The 15,192-nt window shown below is 41.6% G+C and overlaps 1 protein-coding gene across 2 annotated transcripts in view; it reads right to left on the bottom strand.

Annotated features, from left to right (window-relative positions):
* Nucleotides 1–15,192, bottom strand: part of aralar1 (calcium-binding mitochondrial carrier protein aralar1) — a 178,842-nt gene that overhangs the window by 25,174 nt on the left and 138,476 nt on the right. For both annotated transcript variants that reach the window (XM_080270721.1, XM_080270720.1), the window contains exons 4-8: nt 14,440–14,698; nt 13,472–13,611; nt 9,967–10,113; nt 8,727–8,856; nt 6,515–6,611 (exon numbers count right to left, since the gene is read on the bottom strand). In XM_080270721.1, coding sequence (XP_080126847.1) covers nt 6,515–6,611; nt 8,727–8,856; nt 9,967–10,113; nt 13,472–13,611; nt 14,440–14,698 — 773 coding nt within the window. The remainder of the gene's footprint in view (nt 1–6,514; nt 6,612–8,726; nt 8,857–9,966; nt 10,114–13,471; nt 13,612–14,439; nt 14,699–15,192) is intronic.

The following is a 15,192-nucleotide window of genomic DNA, read 5'->3' as shown; positions in this document are numbered from 1 at the left end:
ATATCCTTCTGGTTAGTACTTGGATGGGTGACCGCCTGGGAACACCAGATGCTGTTGGCATCCCTACGTGTCAAGTGGGGTTGGTGGAGGATTAGTGCCCCTCCCTGTAAAACAATTAACTCTAGGCCCTTGGCCACCCCGTTTGGGATACATGGCATCTGGCAATGGATGGATGGATGGAAAATATCCTTGCTCTTCACAAAAAAGATTAAGCTGTCCCCACAACACATGAGAGTGGAGAGTGCAATATGTATGAACCATCCTGTACACAACACAGGAGTGCATGGCTGGGTCACCGTGCTACACCACACTGTGTGGCTGACACCAGGCTGAAGTTCCGATCTAAAAATTTTCTAGTTGGGAGACAGTGTAGAAACTGTGCTGAAATACTTTCACTGCATAACTACCACATGTTTTATTTATACTTAAGATTCTATGGATGGGTATAAATAGTGAATGATTTTCTAGCAAGCGGCAGAGAGTGTATCAGTGAGTGAGAGAGTGACTGCATTAACCCCTTCTGTTCAATGACATACTTTTTACTCCATTCTTGCAGTCTCTAGACAATTGTATTTAACTGAATAGGTTAATTCCTGTCATGCTAATTATCTGTAAGGTAGTTTAACTCCCCTGAGTCATTGTTTTATAATTAATGGAAACTGTACCTCATATGAGGTTTGCAGCACAGCCTCTGCAGACCTTCATTGTGCCTCATATGAGGTATGCTGCTCGGAAAGGGTTAAAGGCTGTATTTAACTCCCTGAATTTGAAAAGCCTCTTCTAAGCTGCACAAAAATCCTCAGATGGTTGCAAGAGGAAGATGAATAATACATCACAGAAATGAAAGGGTTACTGAATTAGAAAGTAGGTGAGTTAGAGGCTAAGTATATGAGCAAGTGCAGACATAAAAGGTATGGGAGAATAGCTTGGCTGCAGGAAGGAAACTTACCCATTGAATAGCCTGAGAGAGCTCAAATAGTGGACAACAGTGTCATTAGTTAGTTATGGCTACCTGCACATCATAAATAATATATGTGTGGCCAGTCACTCTAGCATGATTCTTCTGGTGACAATTAGAATGAAAAAGAACATACTGTATACCCTGAATATTTCTATGTTTCTGCTTGTCATTGTAAATTTTCATCTTTTCTGAACCCTCCCAAATGTGTTCGAAAATCTAACCCTGGTATTTTAACTCTGAATTTAAATTTAAAGTATGAGAAACAAGAGAAATATCTTTACTGTGGTACCAACAACGAAAAACATAAACCTATAACTAAAAGTAAGGTCACTGATACATATCTGTGGTAAAATAAAAGAAGTCAAGTGTGCTTCTACTACTGTATATACCCATCAGCTCAGACACGTCAAATGAGTACAGTAATAAGTTAGCTCTTCTGGAAGGTTTCAGATTGCCATCAGCATTTGTGCTCCACAGAAACATGTTACTAAAGTCAATTTAAATTTTTCTTCAATTCAGTCTTATGATATACATAAATCCACCAAAATATTATTTATTTAGATGCACCTACCTATCTATCCATCTATTAACAGATGCCTTAATAACATAAGGGGTGGCCACAAATGAACTGCCTTCATGTCTCTGAGTACAGTACTTCAAAAAATACCAATAACAGCAAGGTGATGGTTGTTGAGAAAGTGATTCTCTATATGATGTTTTGGTGAATGGAGAGAGGTTTTGAAATGGTGAGGGAGTTTAAGTACCTGGGCGCAACGATGGAGAAGAGAGGTAAATTTGCAAAGGAAAAGTTAAACAGCACGGGGAAGGAGATTGGCTGGTGCTATGAAATCCCTGATATGAAACAGAGGTCTGAGTGTGGCAGCTGTGGGAGAATTACATGACATTGTTGTAGTACCTACATTAACATATGGGTGTGAGACTCTGGAGTGGCATGGAAATGAAAAGGCAAGAGTTAGGGCAAAAGGAGGTGCGAGTTATTGAGGGATGTTTGTGAAGTGCAGAGAATGGATGGGATTAAAAAATAATCAATATGGCAAACATAGGGTAAAGAAGACAGAGGAAAATATGAGTTGAAAAGTGTGTACTAAAATGGTATGTTTATATGGAGAGAATGGTGCTTGTTGTTGATCAACCCCAGTCTGTGGCTGGGCAGACCCACCTAAGGCAGGCAAGACACTGTCCCCGCCACCATTCATCAAGTTCTTAGGAAGTAGAGGCCTCCCCTTCCCATTTCACCTAAGAAACACCCCCATACCATTACTGATTGTGGGTGCTTAACAATCGGCACTGTGTAAGCAGGGTCATATTGACTATGGGAGGCAGGGTGACGAACCTTGGCAGAACACACCTGGAACACTTGAAATGTGCTTTCATCTGAAAACATAACTTTTCTCCACTCATCTTATGTCCAGTGTGTATACTTCTTGGCAAACTGAATGCGCTGCTTCTTCATGCGGTCAGTGAGAAGCAGTTTCTTGGCTGCGGTGAGGCTTGGCAAACCCAGCTCTTTCTGCTGGCAGTGTTGGATAGTTCAAATTGAGACGTCTTGTAACAGCTGGGGATGCATTCTCTTCAATTCTGCCGCTGTCAGTCGAGGATTCTTGATTACTTCCCTCTTCAGAAGCGTATCAGTACCTCTGGAAGTCGTCCACTTCTTTCCACCATCAAGCTTGTGTTCTGGTATGACATCAGGTGGCAGGCCGCGTGCTGCATCAAAAATCTTCATGACAGTCGACTTTGCGAGTCCAGTACGTTCACAAATCGTGTTGATAGGGACATTATCCTGCCTCCATGCAATGATACGGACCCTCTCATCCATTAAGCAGTACTTTGCAGGCATGACAACTCGACTCTAGGAAAATAATAGGGCAAACAGTAATGCATACGAAAAAAGAGGGAGGTGCAAGCTCAGAGCGACAGGAACATATACTCCCACTCTCGCTTCTGGGCAAGCACTGACGTGCTGAGTGTTTCACCTCCTCCCACCAACACCAGAGGAGTTGCCAGTTACTTCTTGCCCCCAAAATTCACTTGGTAGAGGTGGAAACACAAAGCAAAGACAGACAGCTCTCTCATAGTAATTCTGTGTGTAGGTCCTACGTCAATTTGCAGTGGGTGTGTGTATATATATATGTTACTGCTACTCTGAAGGTGAGAGGAGGTGTGGTAAGCCAAGAAGGAGGTGGATGGATATAGGAAATGAGTGTGAGAAAGTGAGGTATGGAAGGTGATGGGACTACACATGATTGACAGGGGACTGAGATGGCTGCATGAAATTTATACTGATGGGTGCATTACAACAGTTCAACAACCTTTTTCTGACTTGACAATCATCAGACTGACTTAATCTGATAAGCAATATGAACCGCATATGTCTGGATGGTTATGCTTGTGAGATGGAGTCGGCACATCACTGGTTTTAATAATTATTGTGAATGATAATGTGTGTGGCCCATTTCACTGGGCATGACAATCATTTGTTGTCCCTCTACCATTATTTTGAATTCTTGCATTTTGAACTCAACCTCATCTTATCTTTGAGCAGAAAAAAGAGGCTAATATAATGATGATACTGATGTTATGAAAAAAAAAAAAAAAAAACACACACACACACTAATATAAATAATCCATTAGATTTCCCAAAACATGGGTGTAAATTGTAAAATAATATTAATTTTGTTTAGGCCTCAAAAGGCCTCTGAAAGATCTTGGCCTCAAAGCCTAAGGCAAGGTCTTTAGCCCTATGTCTTACTTCATGCAGGATGTACTGTACTATACATATAGCATACTTATAATGTCAGCACTTTACTTAAAACATTAATAGGTAATACCTGTAATGGAAATTACATAGTAATTCATCCACCAAACATAAATATGGTAACTCATATCATGAGTATTTTTCACATAAGTTGTAAAACTGGTTGAGAGTAGTATTGCCAATCCATTTTTCACAAGCCAATGCAAACAAATATCAGACTGCAAATAAACAGTTAAATATGTACAGATTATTCTACAACACACTGATCTGAAGCACTAATACTTGCAGGCAATCCTTCCCTTCCATATATTTAATGTATCTACACTTCACATCAACTTGTTTGCTCTAAGTACTAGAATGAACACAAAGTAAATTAGGCAGACGCTACCTGTCCCTTCTTTTTATATTTACATCTTTTTATCTTATCCTTTCAGATATGTTTACTGTCTCTCTCTCTGAACATGGTTTAGGATGCTGATGGGTGGTTAATGAGCCCAGGAAATACTATCATGTGTGAAGTGTGGCTACAAGCCTGGCAACTTGCCACTCAGCCATCACTCTCACGCAGGAAACATTCAGCCACAGAGTCCAAGTCCAAGCTGAGACTCTCACTTCATTGCAAATCTTACATATACATTATGGTGGTAGATGGTAGATGATGTAGTGCTGCCTATTTTTTCCTTTCCCTTTCTCATTCTATCTCTGTCTCTAAGCTCCTCCTTTCCTGAATTCTTCCTTTCCTTCCTGTCACTTTTTCTTTTAGTCTTCTTTCCACTTAAGGTGGCACTACACTGAGCAACAAGCCTACTGGATTCCTGTAACCCAGGTAACCATTTACAAAGCCAGGTGGTAACCATGTAACGAAACTGCAGGGTGACTTGATGCCTGCTGTGGTGCTCCTGTTAACTGGGTGGAAAGATGCAAATGTGGCATCCATCCAGGAACCAAACCTCCACTCTACTCTCTGTGACTCACTGCAGTGAGGTGTTGTCAGCCACAAGAGAATATCAGATCACTGCATGGGATGGCCCTGCAGAGGTGGTTACTTGCCTGCAGTTGATAGGTCTGCTCAGCCAAACAGACTGGGGTTGATCAACAAGAGCAACATATATCTCATAATTCTTTTTTCACAAAATTTTCAAGCAACTGTCAGGTTAGGTTAGGTGTATTTAGGTTAGGTTGCAACTGTTGGGAAGTAATTAGCTGGCTTTGGCACTTGGTTTAATCTTCAGGCCTTAAAAAACATCAACCGTACTGTGGCCTGCCTCAATATGGGGATTTTGTGAGAAATTATGACACTATTTATATGTATATCTGTATGAAATGGTTTTCTACAGAAGCAACAATCCCTCTCCCATTCTAAATTTCCTCGAGGTGTAATTATATCCCTAATTACATATCTGTAAGCTTTATGACTTTCTTACCTGCCTTGAATGAAGAACTACATACGCCTACTACATTTCTAATACCATTACACTAAAGTATAAAATTAATTTAAATATTTAACTGAATATTAAATACACTAACTAGAATAACAGCAGCCGAGATGGTGATGATGACACAGAGAAGCCAGACATGAAAAGTGCAGCTCAGGACTCAGGCATGCTCACTTCTTCCACTGTCAGAAAACTGCATGTTTCTCATCACTGGTGATTCAGGCAACGCAAGTCAACTGCTGACCACAACACACGTGGGTTGTACAACTGATTCTCCGTATTTGCAGGTTCACTGACTGTGGCTTTGGATGTTAATGAAGTAGTACTGTACTGTTCCATCTTAAAGTCCACTTATTTAATGTATATTCTGCGACTGTTGAACTGTTACATAATCTCAAGATACATTTCAAAAAGTAGATTCTAATGTCTGATGGTGTTTAAGGGCACTATAACAAGGTTTAAGGCAATGGAATAAACAAATTACAACTGAAAAGATCATTTTTTGGGGGGAAGGGGGGCACCAATTATTTGCAGATTTTCAACATTTGCTAGTATGTATGTAGTATGTCTCTTGAAATATAGAGAACTAATTTTTTAAAAAGCCATTTTATTTAAAAAAATAAATGAATATTTGGAACAAATCTTCACTCTACTTGCAGAAATATTTGGATGAGAAACCTGACAATTTTTCTGTTCAGCCAAGGTGTAACAACTCACTGTCACTACCAAAACGTCTGTACCTAGACTGAATCAGCAGCATTTACACAATTCAGCTTCCTTCTTGTCTTGGTGTCTTCTGTCAACTCCCAGCCTTACTAAATATTTACAATTCTCTTACAGCAATCCCATGTTCAGGCAGCATCTCTTAATCTTACTTATCAATTAACAGCCTTACCTATTGCAGACAGCTGGCTACTGCTGACCCTCGGAGGCACAGTACTACCATGAGAGTGTGATGTGGCTACGAGTATGGTAACCAGCCACACAATCATCACTCTCAGGTGGGAAACTCAGCCACAAGTAAACTGAGTCAAAGTCCAAGCAGAGACTCAATACTGTAATGAGCATTATCACACATCTGAGATTTTCATCTTTACCAGCAGTTTCCAGAAAATGGTGGGAAGTAGTTAGCTGATTTTGGCACCTGATTTAGTTACCATCCAGTCCATACAAAACATCAGCTATACCAAGGCTAACCTCAATATGGGGATTCCTTAAGAGGAAGCATTTGTCATGTGAGTTTTCTTTTTTTCTTACCTATAGTCTCCTGTCACTTCAAGCCTATGTCTTCATCCAGCCTAGACTCATCCAGCCTTACTCAGATGCTGCCAGCCTTACCCAGAACTTTCACTGATGAGTTCGGTGAGGTGAAACAGGATGTCGACTTCCAAAGGTGTGATCTGGGACATCATCTGGGCCGAGTGCAGGAACTCCTCTGTTGAGCCAAAGACATGATCAATGGGATTTTATCATATTAAAGCTAAGGAGCAATTGTGTCCTCTTTAAGGGAAGCGAATACATGCATAACCTTTTCATCTTATTGAGTATGTGTGTGTGTGTGTGTGTGTGTGTGTGTGTGTGTGTGTGTGTGTGTGTGTGTGTGTGTGTGTGCATGTATGTGTATGTACATGTGTGTGTTTGTATGTATGTATAGCCCAAATCTTGTCTTTTCCTCAAACAGAGGTAGTGGAGGCATCCATAGGAACTTGACTGATAAGCTGCCTGCAAGTACCACAACACAGCACAGAGCTGATCATCACAGCTCAGCTCATCCAAGCATGTTAACTTTATGTGTAGTTCTCATATAATTGCTTCATAACATACCTACAAACATAGAAGACAATGTATTCCATCTTTCCTACTATAAAAATGGCCTCAAATTGACACCTTCGGGTTTAATGGTATGTATAAAGGTCTCAAAACCTACCCCGTACGTCCCATAAGGCTATACTGTATTATCCGATGATGTGATTGCAGAGGACACACCTTATTCCTAAAACCTTACCCCCACACTGTTGTTGTTGTCTGTCCAGCAGCCCTGGTCTGTCTGGTCATGCACTCTCATCAACTGCAGGCCAGCTGCCACCCCTGCATGGCCATCCCAAGCAGCAAACCAATGTTCCCTTGCAGTGGACAGCCTCTTGCCACAGTAAGGTATTGGGAACAGTGTGGAGGTTTGGTTCCTGCATTGACACCACATTTGTGTTTCTCCACCTAGTTAACAGGGACACCATAGCAGGTTCCATATTACTCCATTAATTGGCCATATGGTTACCACCCAGCACTGTAAATGGTTGCCTGGGTTACAGAAAATCATTAGGCTTGTCATCCGCACATACTATAAGGAAGCACTATACTTTATCATCCCGGATGAAAGAGGTGGGGAAGCTCACCGTCCACTTACTCGATGTAGTGCTGCTCTCGGGTGTCTGCACTTTCCTCTCTTCCATCCTTCTTTCCTTGCATCCTCTTCTGTCTTTCTTTCCTACATTCTTTCCTTGTCCTTCTGCTACGGGTGACTTTACACTCCCTCTCCTGTCTTTCTTTCCTTCATTCTTTCCTTTTCCTTCTGCCTGTGGATGACTCTACACTGAGTGACAAGCCAAATGGTTTCCTGTACACCAGGAAACCATTTACTATGCTGGGTGGTAACCATATAGCCAAATTTTGGCACCTGGTGGTTTAGTGGGTAATTATTACACTCCAGTCAGGTTGAGCCGGTGAAGGTTTATATCCAAAGGGTGGTTGGGGTTGACAGCTCATGTAATGCCACTCAGGGATGAGTGAGGCTGGTCACTCTCATCTTAAATGTCAGGACCAACTGCTTAGCCCCGGGCTCCTATGCTCCTCAAGGGGCAATGTAGGATTGGATGATGGATGGATGGATGGATGGATGAAAGACATATATAAATTAACTTTTCTCACTCTTCATAACTGCACACCAGAAAGTTGGTAGACATTCATTTATTCATCGTCTAATCCTGTGTTGCCCCATGAGGAACATAGGAGCCCGGAGCTGGGCAAGTTGGTCCTGACACAGACGAGAGTGACCAGCTTTACTCATCCCTGAGTGGCATCAAGTGAGCAATAAACCCGAACCACCCCTTGGATATTAACCTGCACCAGCTCGAGCCGAATGGAGCGCCTTAATTACCAACTAAACCACCAGGCGCCATAATTTGGTTATATAGTTACCATCCAGTGTAGTAAATGGTTTCATGATGTATGGGAAACCATTTGGCTTGTCACTAAGTGTAGAGTCACCTGCAAACAGGAAGAAGAGGAAAGAATGAAGGAAAGAAAGACAGAAGAGGATGGAAGCAAAGACGGAAGGAAGAGATGGGCAGTCACCCAAGAGCAGCACTACATCAAGTGAGTGGATGGTGAGCACCCCCACCTACCACTAAAAGATGGTAGACAAACCTACATAAGGAATGAAACAAATGCAAAATGCTACCTATACTTCTTGAATTTCCAAATTTGAACAATTCCTGAAAAAAAATCATCCCAAAAAAATAAAAACTGAGAATGGTCTCCATATAATACATACCTCTTGTGACTTCTTGAGTTCGAGAGCCTCCAGAAGAGTTGAGGTAGATTCGCTTACACAACTCCATGTTTGTTAACAGTGAGTTGAACGCCATGAAAAACGGGAAGCTGACCTTATGTCCTGATGCTGCCTGTGGTGTACATACCAATACTTGTGAGTATCAACAATGCTGTAACTTCAATTAAACATATTGCAAATTGTTTTTTATATCGTGTGTCACCATAAGCTGTATGATGCTGACCTTCACATCCCTCCAAAAGACAATGCCAGATTTACATATAAATAATAAATACATATACATTATCCTAACACTGGAAATTTGGCAGGTTTTAAAACAAGAGGATTACTGCCTGAGTGGCTTAGTATTCCTTACTGGGGCCAGATAACGCTCTCAGACTAATTGTTCTGAAGAAAAAGAAAATCACATCAGAAACCCTTTGGTCTGAGGCTCCTCTCAGTTCTCTAAGCTCTCCGGAGGTAGCAACACACCTGATGTACAAGATGCTAGTGTCTTGTTTTCTCATCCATGCATTCATCATCCAATCTTACATAGCCCAATGAGGAACGTAGGAGCCTGAGGCTAGGCAAGTTGCTCCTGACATTTAAGATGAGTGACCAGCCTCACTCATCCCTGAGTGGCATTACGTGAGCAATAAACCCCAACCACCCCTTGGATATAAGCCTTCACTGGCTCAATCTGATTTACCCAGTAAACCACCAGGCACCAAAATTTGGTTACATGGTTACCAACCAGTGCAGTAAATGGTTTCCGGGTGTACAGGAAACCATTTGGCTTGTCACTTAGTGTAGAGTCACCCACAGGAAGAAAGAAGAGGAAAGAATGAAGGAAAGAAAGACAGACGAGGATAGAAGGAAAGAAGGATGGAGGAGAGGAAAGGGCACACACCCGAGAGAAGCATTACATTGAGTGAGTGGATGGTAAATGCCCCCATCTACCACTCCAAAAGAAAATGAACAAACTATGGTGAATACACAAATGCATGGGAACTAGGCTAGGATGTTGTTTTATTCTGCTATTGAGCTACATACAGGATATACACTGCAAATAGACAAAAAACTCTGCCAAGTTAGAATGACCAAACTATTGTGAGTGTAAACATGTACTTGAATTCAACCACAGTATTGTTTTATTGCACCACTGAGCAATGGGAAAGAAGCGGCAAATGATGAAACAATCCGCCAAGTTAAACTGAACGAACCATAGTATCCGGGAACTCACAGCGACAAGGTTGTTCTGGACGGGAATGGTGAGAAGATGTGACTTGATACTAAGCATGATGTCATTGAAGTCCATGGCTGTGATGAAGCCTGACCCAGTCTTATCGTAACTCTTGAAGGCCTGGACTGCATGCTCCTCATGGAAGTCCTGCAAAACAATTATATTCAAGTTACCATTGCTATCCCTCTTTCCTCCACCCAAAGACAGACTAAAGTTGAGTAAGGAAAGCATGAAAAGAAAAACTAAGATAGTGAGAGAGCTAAGCAACAACATGCCCTGTGAAATGAGCCACACACTCATTCACTCACCATTCAAGCCCTGGAATCCTCAATCCACCTCACAGGCATCGGCAAGCACATTCACATAAGATATTCTAAGACAAATTGAAGGTTACATGGCATACATATCTACCACAAAAGTACTATCATGCACGAAAGTCTCTTCCATCAACCAAGGAACAAAATATCACCATACATTTCATACAATTTACAACACAGTCAGCCCAAAATATTCATACAAATTTCAATCCACAAAGCATCTGTAAGAAATTCATACAGCTGTTTGACGGATTGAAACTTAGGGTATTTAGATTCTCACTACAGATGTTTGGTGGAAGGAACTCTTGTGCATGATAGTACCTGTGAAATGTGGAACCAAAATTCTTAGCCAAGCGTAATAACTGCTTGAAACATATTTGCCTTTACCTTCAAGCAACATTCTAACACATACTTTCCTACATTCATCCTTGTGATCAATATGGGTTTTGTTGTACAGTGGAGACCATATTGTACTTGCTCAGTCTGCTTCCTTCTTCCAAACCCTTATCAAATTACATGCCATTCTTTAATTTCCTTCACTTCAAACCTGGTCGACTATTCCTTGACCAAACAGCCACAGATTCCTTCTTTCTCTCTCTTTTCTAACTGGTCTAGTCATTACATCATTCTTCCCCCTAACTACAATTCTTAGTAGCACTCACCTATCCATCCATTCTATACTACCTTATCAGAAGCATAATGGACGAGGTCTAGGTAACTCGGGCGGCATTTCAATAAGGGGACCATTCACTCACTGAAATGGCATTCTATGAGCAATAAACTATTTCTGCACACACTCATTTCATACTCCCTCCATCTCTTACCACTCTTTTTATTTGTTTCAGTCTGTCCACATATATGGTAACTAATATTTTATCTTCAATTTCCTTTACAATCTTTCTTTCTTCCTCATTTATTTATTTAACTTTATTAACCCTTGCCGTTAACTTTCTGTGCACTGATATCTGAAGGTAGAGCAGTAGATGTTGGAGTGGCCCTAATGAGAGAGGGAAGTGTCTGGAAACTTCCTGCATTGTTGTTTGCAGATGATGATGCTGTATTGTTAAGTGAAGACGAAGGGGAACTGCAAGGCTTGGTGAATGAGTCTGGGGGTGTGTGTAAGAAACAGAATTTAAAGGTGATTGTATAGAAGAGTAAAGTTACGGTCTTCAAGAGAAATGAAGTCTGGATGATGACGAAATGGAAAATGTGAGTGCATTTAAGAATTTGGGTAGTGTGATGAGTAAAGATGGAAGTTTGGAGGATGAAGTGCTTGAAAGGGTACAACAAAGAAGAAAGGTTGCTGGTCACTAGAAAGCAGTGATAAGAAATAGGGAAGTGAAAGTGGAAGTAAAAAGTAGTATTGTGATACCAACTCTAACGTATGGAAGTGATGCTTGGACCTTGTTGGAAGGACACAAGCCATGAGTGAGAGCAGTGGATATGAGTTCTCTGAGAGGAGCATGTGGAGTTTCAAGGAGAGACATAGTGACAAATGAGGAAGTGAAGGAGCATTGTGGTGTGGATATGGATGCAACAGAAAGTGTTGGGAGAAATACACTGAGGTGGTTTGGGCATGTGGAGAGGATGGAGAGCGAGAGACTAATGAGGAGAGTGAATGTGAGTGCAGTGGAGGGGGGGGGGAGAGGGAGGGGGAGGCTGAGGATGAGATAGGGGGATGGAGTGAAAAGATATATGAGAGGGGGTATGAGATGGGGGGAGGGCAACAAAATGGCAGGAGACAGGGCCACATGGAGCCGATTTGTTTGTGGCCACCCCTTACGGGATTAAGGCATCTAGTGATTGATAAACAGATGGACAGATAGATAGATAGATAGATCTCTGATGTCCATTGTCACAATTATGTATTCTGGGTGGGTTTCTGGTCCATAACTAAACTTTTAGCCAGAGTTCTTATCTAACAGTTCTCCCCAGACCTATGCCTCAAAAGGATGATGGTGGACTGAAAGACAAGGGTAACTTCAGCATGCAATTCCCCAGGTTCACATTCTGATGAGCCTCAGGTTATAAAAACAACAGCAGCCAAGCCAACAGCTGCTAACCATCTAAATATATCTTTTTAATCTCACACTTCACTCTGCCATGCTAAATCTGCTACTGACACAAAGTTATCTACTACCTCAAGTAAATCTTCTCCCACCTGGGTTCTCAGTCCATCTTAATTTTTTCTCTATCCTACACTAAGTACAGTATTAAATTTAGTGGTGGTGATTCTGCATTACAGGGTGTATCCCTTCCTTTCCAGCACCACACTTTTGACTACTGCAAGGACTCCGCTTGTGAAGTTCATTTTCATTCATTGCCAGACACCATGTATCCCAAACGGGGTGGCCAAGGGCTTAGAGTTAAATGTTTTACAGGGAGGGGCACTAATCCTCCACCAACCCTACTTGACACGTAGGGAGAAGTACACCCTCTTAATAACGAACCTCAGTTTACCCAATTTTGGCAGACACAAACTCTTACAGACAGGTGGACAATTTTCTCCTATTACAAATATGGTTTAAAACACAGGGCAGATGCTGCCACTCAACTGACCAATAACTTCAACCTTGCTCTGCCTTGCATTGTGCAAACATTTCCACTGCTACTCCACCACTTATCAGTACCTAATTAATTTTATATTCTTACTGTACAATAGCAAGTAATTTCATTCATTCATTCATTCATTGCCAGACGCCATGTATCCCAAACGGGGTGGCCAAGGGCTTAGAGTTAACTGTTTTACAGGGAGGGGCACTAATCCTCCACCAACCCCACTTGACACGTAGGGATGCCAACAGCATCTGGTGTTCCCAGGCGGTCACCCATCCAAGTACTAACCAGACCCAACGCTGCTTAACTTCGCTGATCGGATGGGAAGTAATTTCATGCTGATTTAAAAATTCTAGTAACTTATAGTATGGGTACATATTGTCTGTATGCATACAATACTGAGCTGTACAGTAAATTAAGATAACTATCAAACATCATATTTACAGAATTTTTGGATTCAAGAAGACTGTTCCCCAATTAGTTCATTATACTGTACAGAGAACTTACTGTTACATCATGAACTCATTCACTGCCTTTTGTAGCTCTTGATCTCCCTCTCTTTAATGATCTTAAGTCTACAAAGTTATGCACAGCTAAAAGAATACATCAATAAACATAGGTAGGTACAGTACATGAAGAAACTGGCTGAATTCTGCATAGTTGATAGCTCTTTTACGGTCCTTGCCGAAATACATCTTGACAAAGTCGCTGTCGAAGTTAAACGGCACTTTCTGGTGAAGAATTGTGTGCTTGATCACCTCAACAAACTCCTCTGTAAGAAAGACGGATTCAGTTTGAAGGCAATACACTTGAAAGTTGTTTAGTAGTAGTAATAATAGTAATAAACAGTACCCTGAAATATTATTATCTGATACAGGGCCACCCATCCATCATCCAAGCCTTTATTGAAATGATAGGAGCATAGAGGCCTTGGGCTAGGCTGCTCAGTCCAGACACAGGAGGTGAGAGTGACCAGCTGCTCACCTCTGAGTGGCTTTATATGACCAATAAATCTTAGCCACCTGTGTGATTTAGACCCTCAAGAGCCACACCTGGCTGGAAAGCCTTCACTCACTACATCACCAGGCATCTATTTACTGGCTATATGTCTGCCACCTAACATATGAAATGGTTTCCTGGAGGGTAGGACATTATTTAACCAGTCACTCAGTGTCAAGCCACCTGAAGGTAGCACCACATCAAGTGACATGATAATGGGTGACATGTATCCATACTGTCACAACAATTGTCAAAAACTCTTACTGATGAGGTGAAACAAGAAAATCAGGAACAAATTTTATAAAGCACGTCATCACAATAACACCGTGTGGGTTTTATTTACTAATTTTCACCGACATACAATAATTATCACCACTATATTGCATGAACATAACACAGTCCAAATACTACATTACACTTTTGCATTAAATTCTCAATTCTTAAAAACTGGGTTAAAAATAAAACTGGTCTGTGGGTCTGTACATGTTCATATCAAGAGTTTTGTATGTTAAATGGATGGGAGTTTAATGTAGCTACTGTGCATATATACCAGTGTAACAAATGAAACACGAAACACCACACAACATCTGAAGTAACCCACCAAAAGTAACCATGCCAGTGCCCATGGTATCAAAGAGCTGGAAGGCAGTTTTATAGAGGGCATCGGGTACGCACAGAAGCCCCTCAAAGGCGTGGAACTCTGCGAAGGAAATGAGGCCATCCTTACTGGTGTCGAGAATACCCCCGAGCAGTGAGATGGACGAGAGGTTGGGGTTTGGATCAGTGTACAGACCCAGGTAATTACGCACAAAGTCACCTGGGGTCATGTACTTCTCGCCATGCTTCTCCACTGATGCGTACTGTTGGTAAAGAAATACGAGGATGTTAGTGACCTAAGAAGAGGCTGCTGTTGTTGTGGTTCCAGAGGCTTTATTTAGTGTACTGTAAAGGCTGTGACAGTTACACGCATCACTTGTGGTTATACACCTCTCTCCATGCTTCTGATGCACACTGTAGGAAAAGGAATACATTATGAGGGTGTTACCTATACGTGTGAAGGTAAGACATGGTTATAAATACATAGTGCCAGGTGCTGCATGGCTCACTGTAATCGTCTGCATCAGGAAGACAAAAGAGAAGACTGGAGAGGAGAGAGGAGAGGGGTGAAAAGAGGAAGGAAAATTGGAGGAAGCAGAAGAGTGGTGGAAAGAGAGAGAGGAGGAGGAAAGAGAAGATGGGAAGAGGACAGAGGAAAGATAGGAGGGGCAGGAGGAAATAATGAACGGGAGTGGAAAAGAAAGGAAGGGAATCAGAGGGAGAAGTGGAGAGGACAAAAGAGATGAAAGGAAGAGAA

The sequence above is a fragment of the Coenobita brevimanus genome, chromosome 42 (assembly GCF_032717465.1).
Source record: "Coenobita brevimanus isolate Jiangsu-jjx chromosome 42, ASM3271746v2, whole genome shotgun sequence".
Classification (NCBI taxonomy): domain Eukaryota; kingdom Metazoa; phylum Arthropoda; class Malacostraca; order Decapoda; family Coenobitidae; genus Coenobita; species Coenobita brevimanus.
Note: the sequence above shows the minus strand (reverse complement) of the source record. Positions and strands in the feature narration are given on the sequence as shown.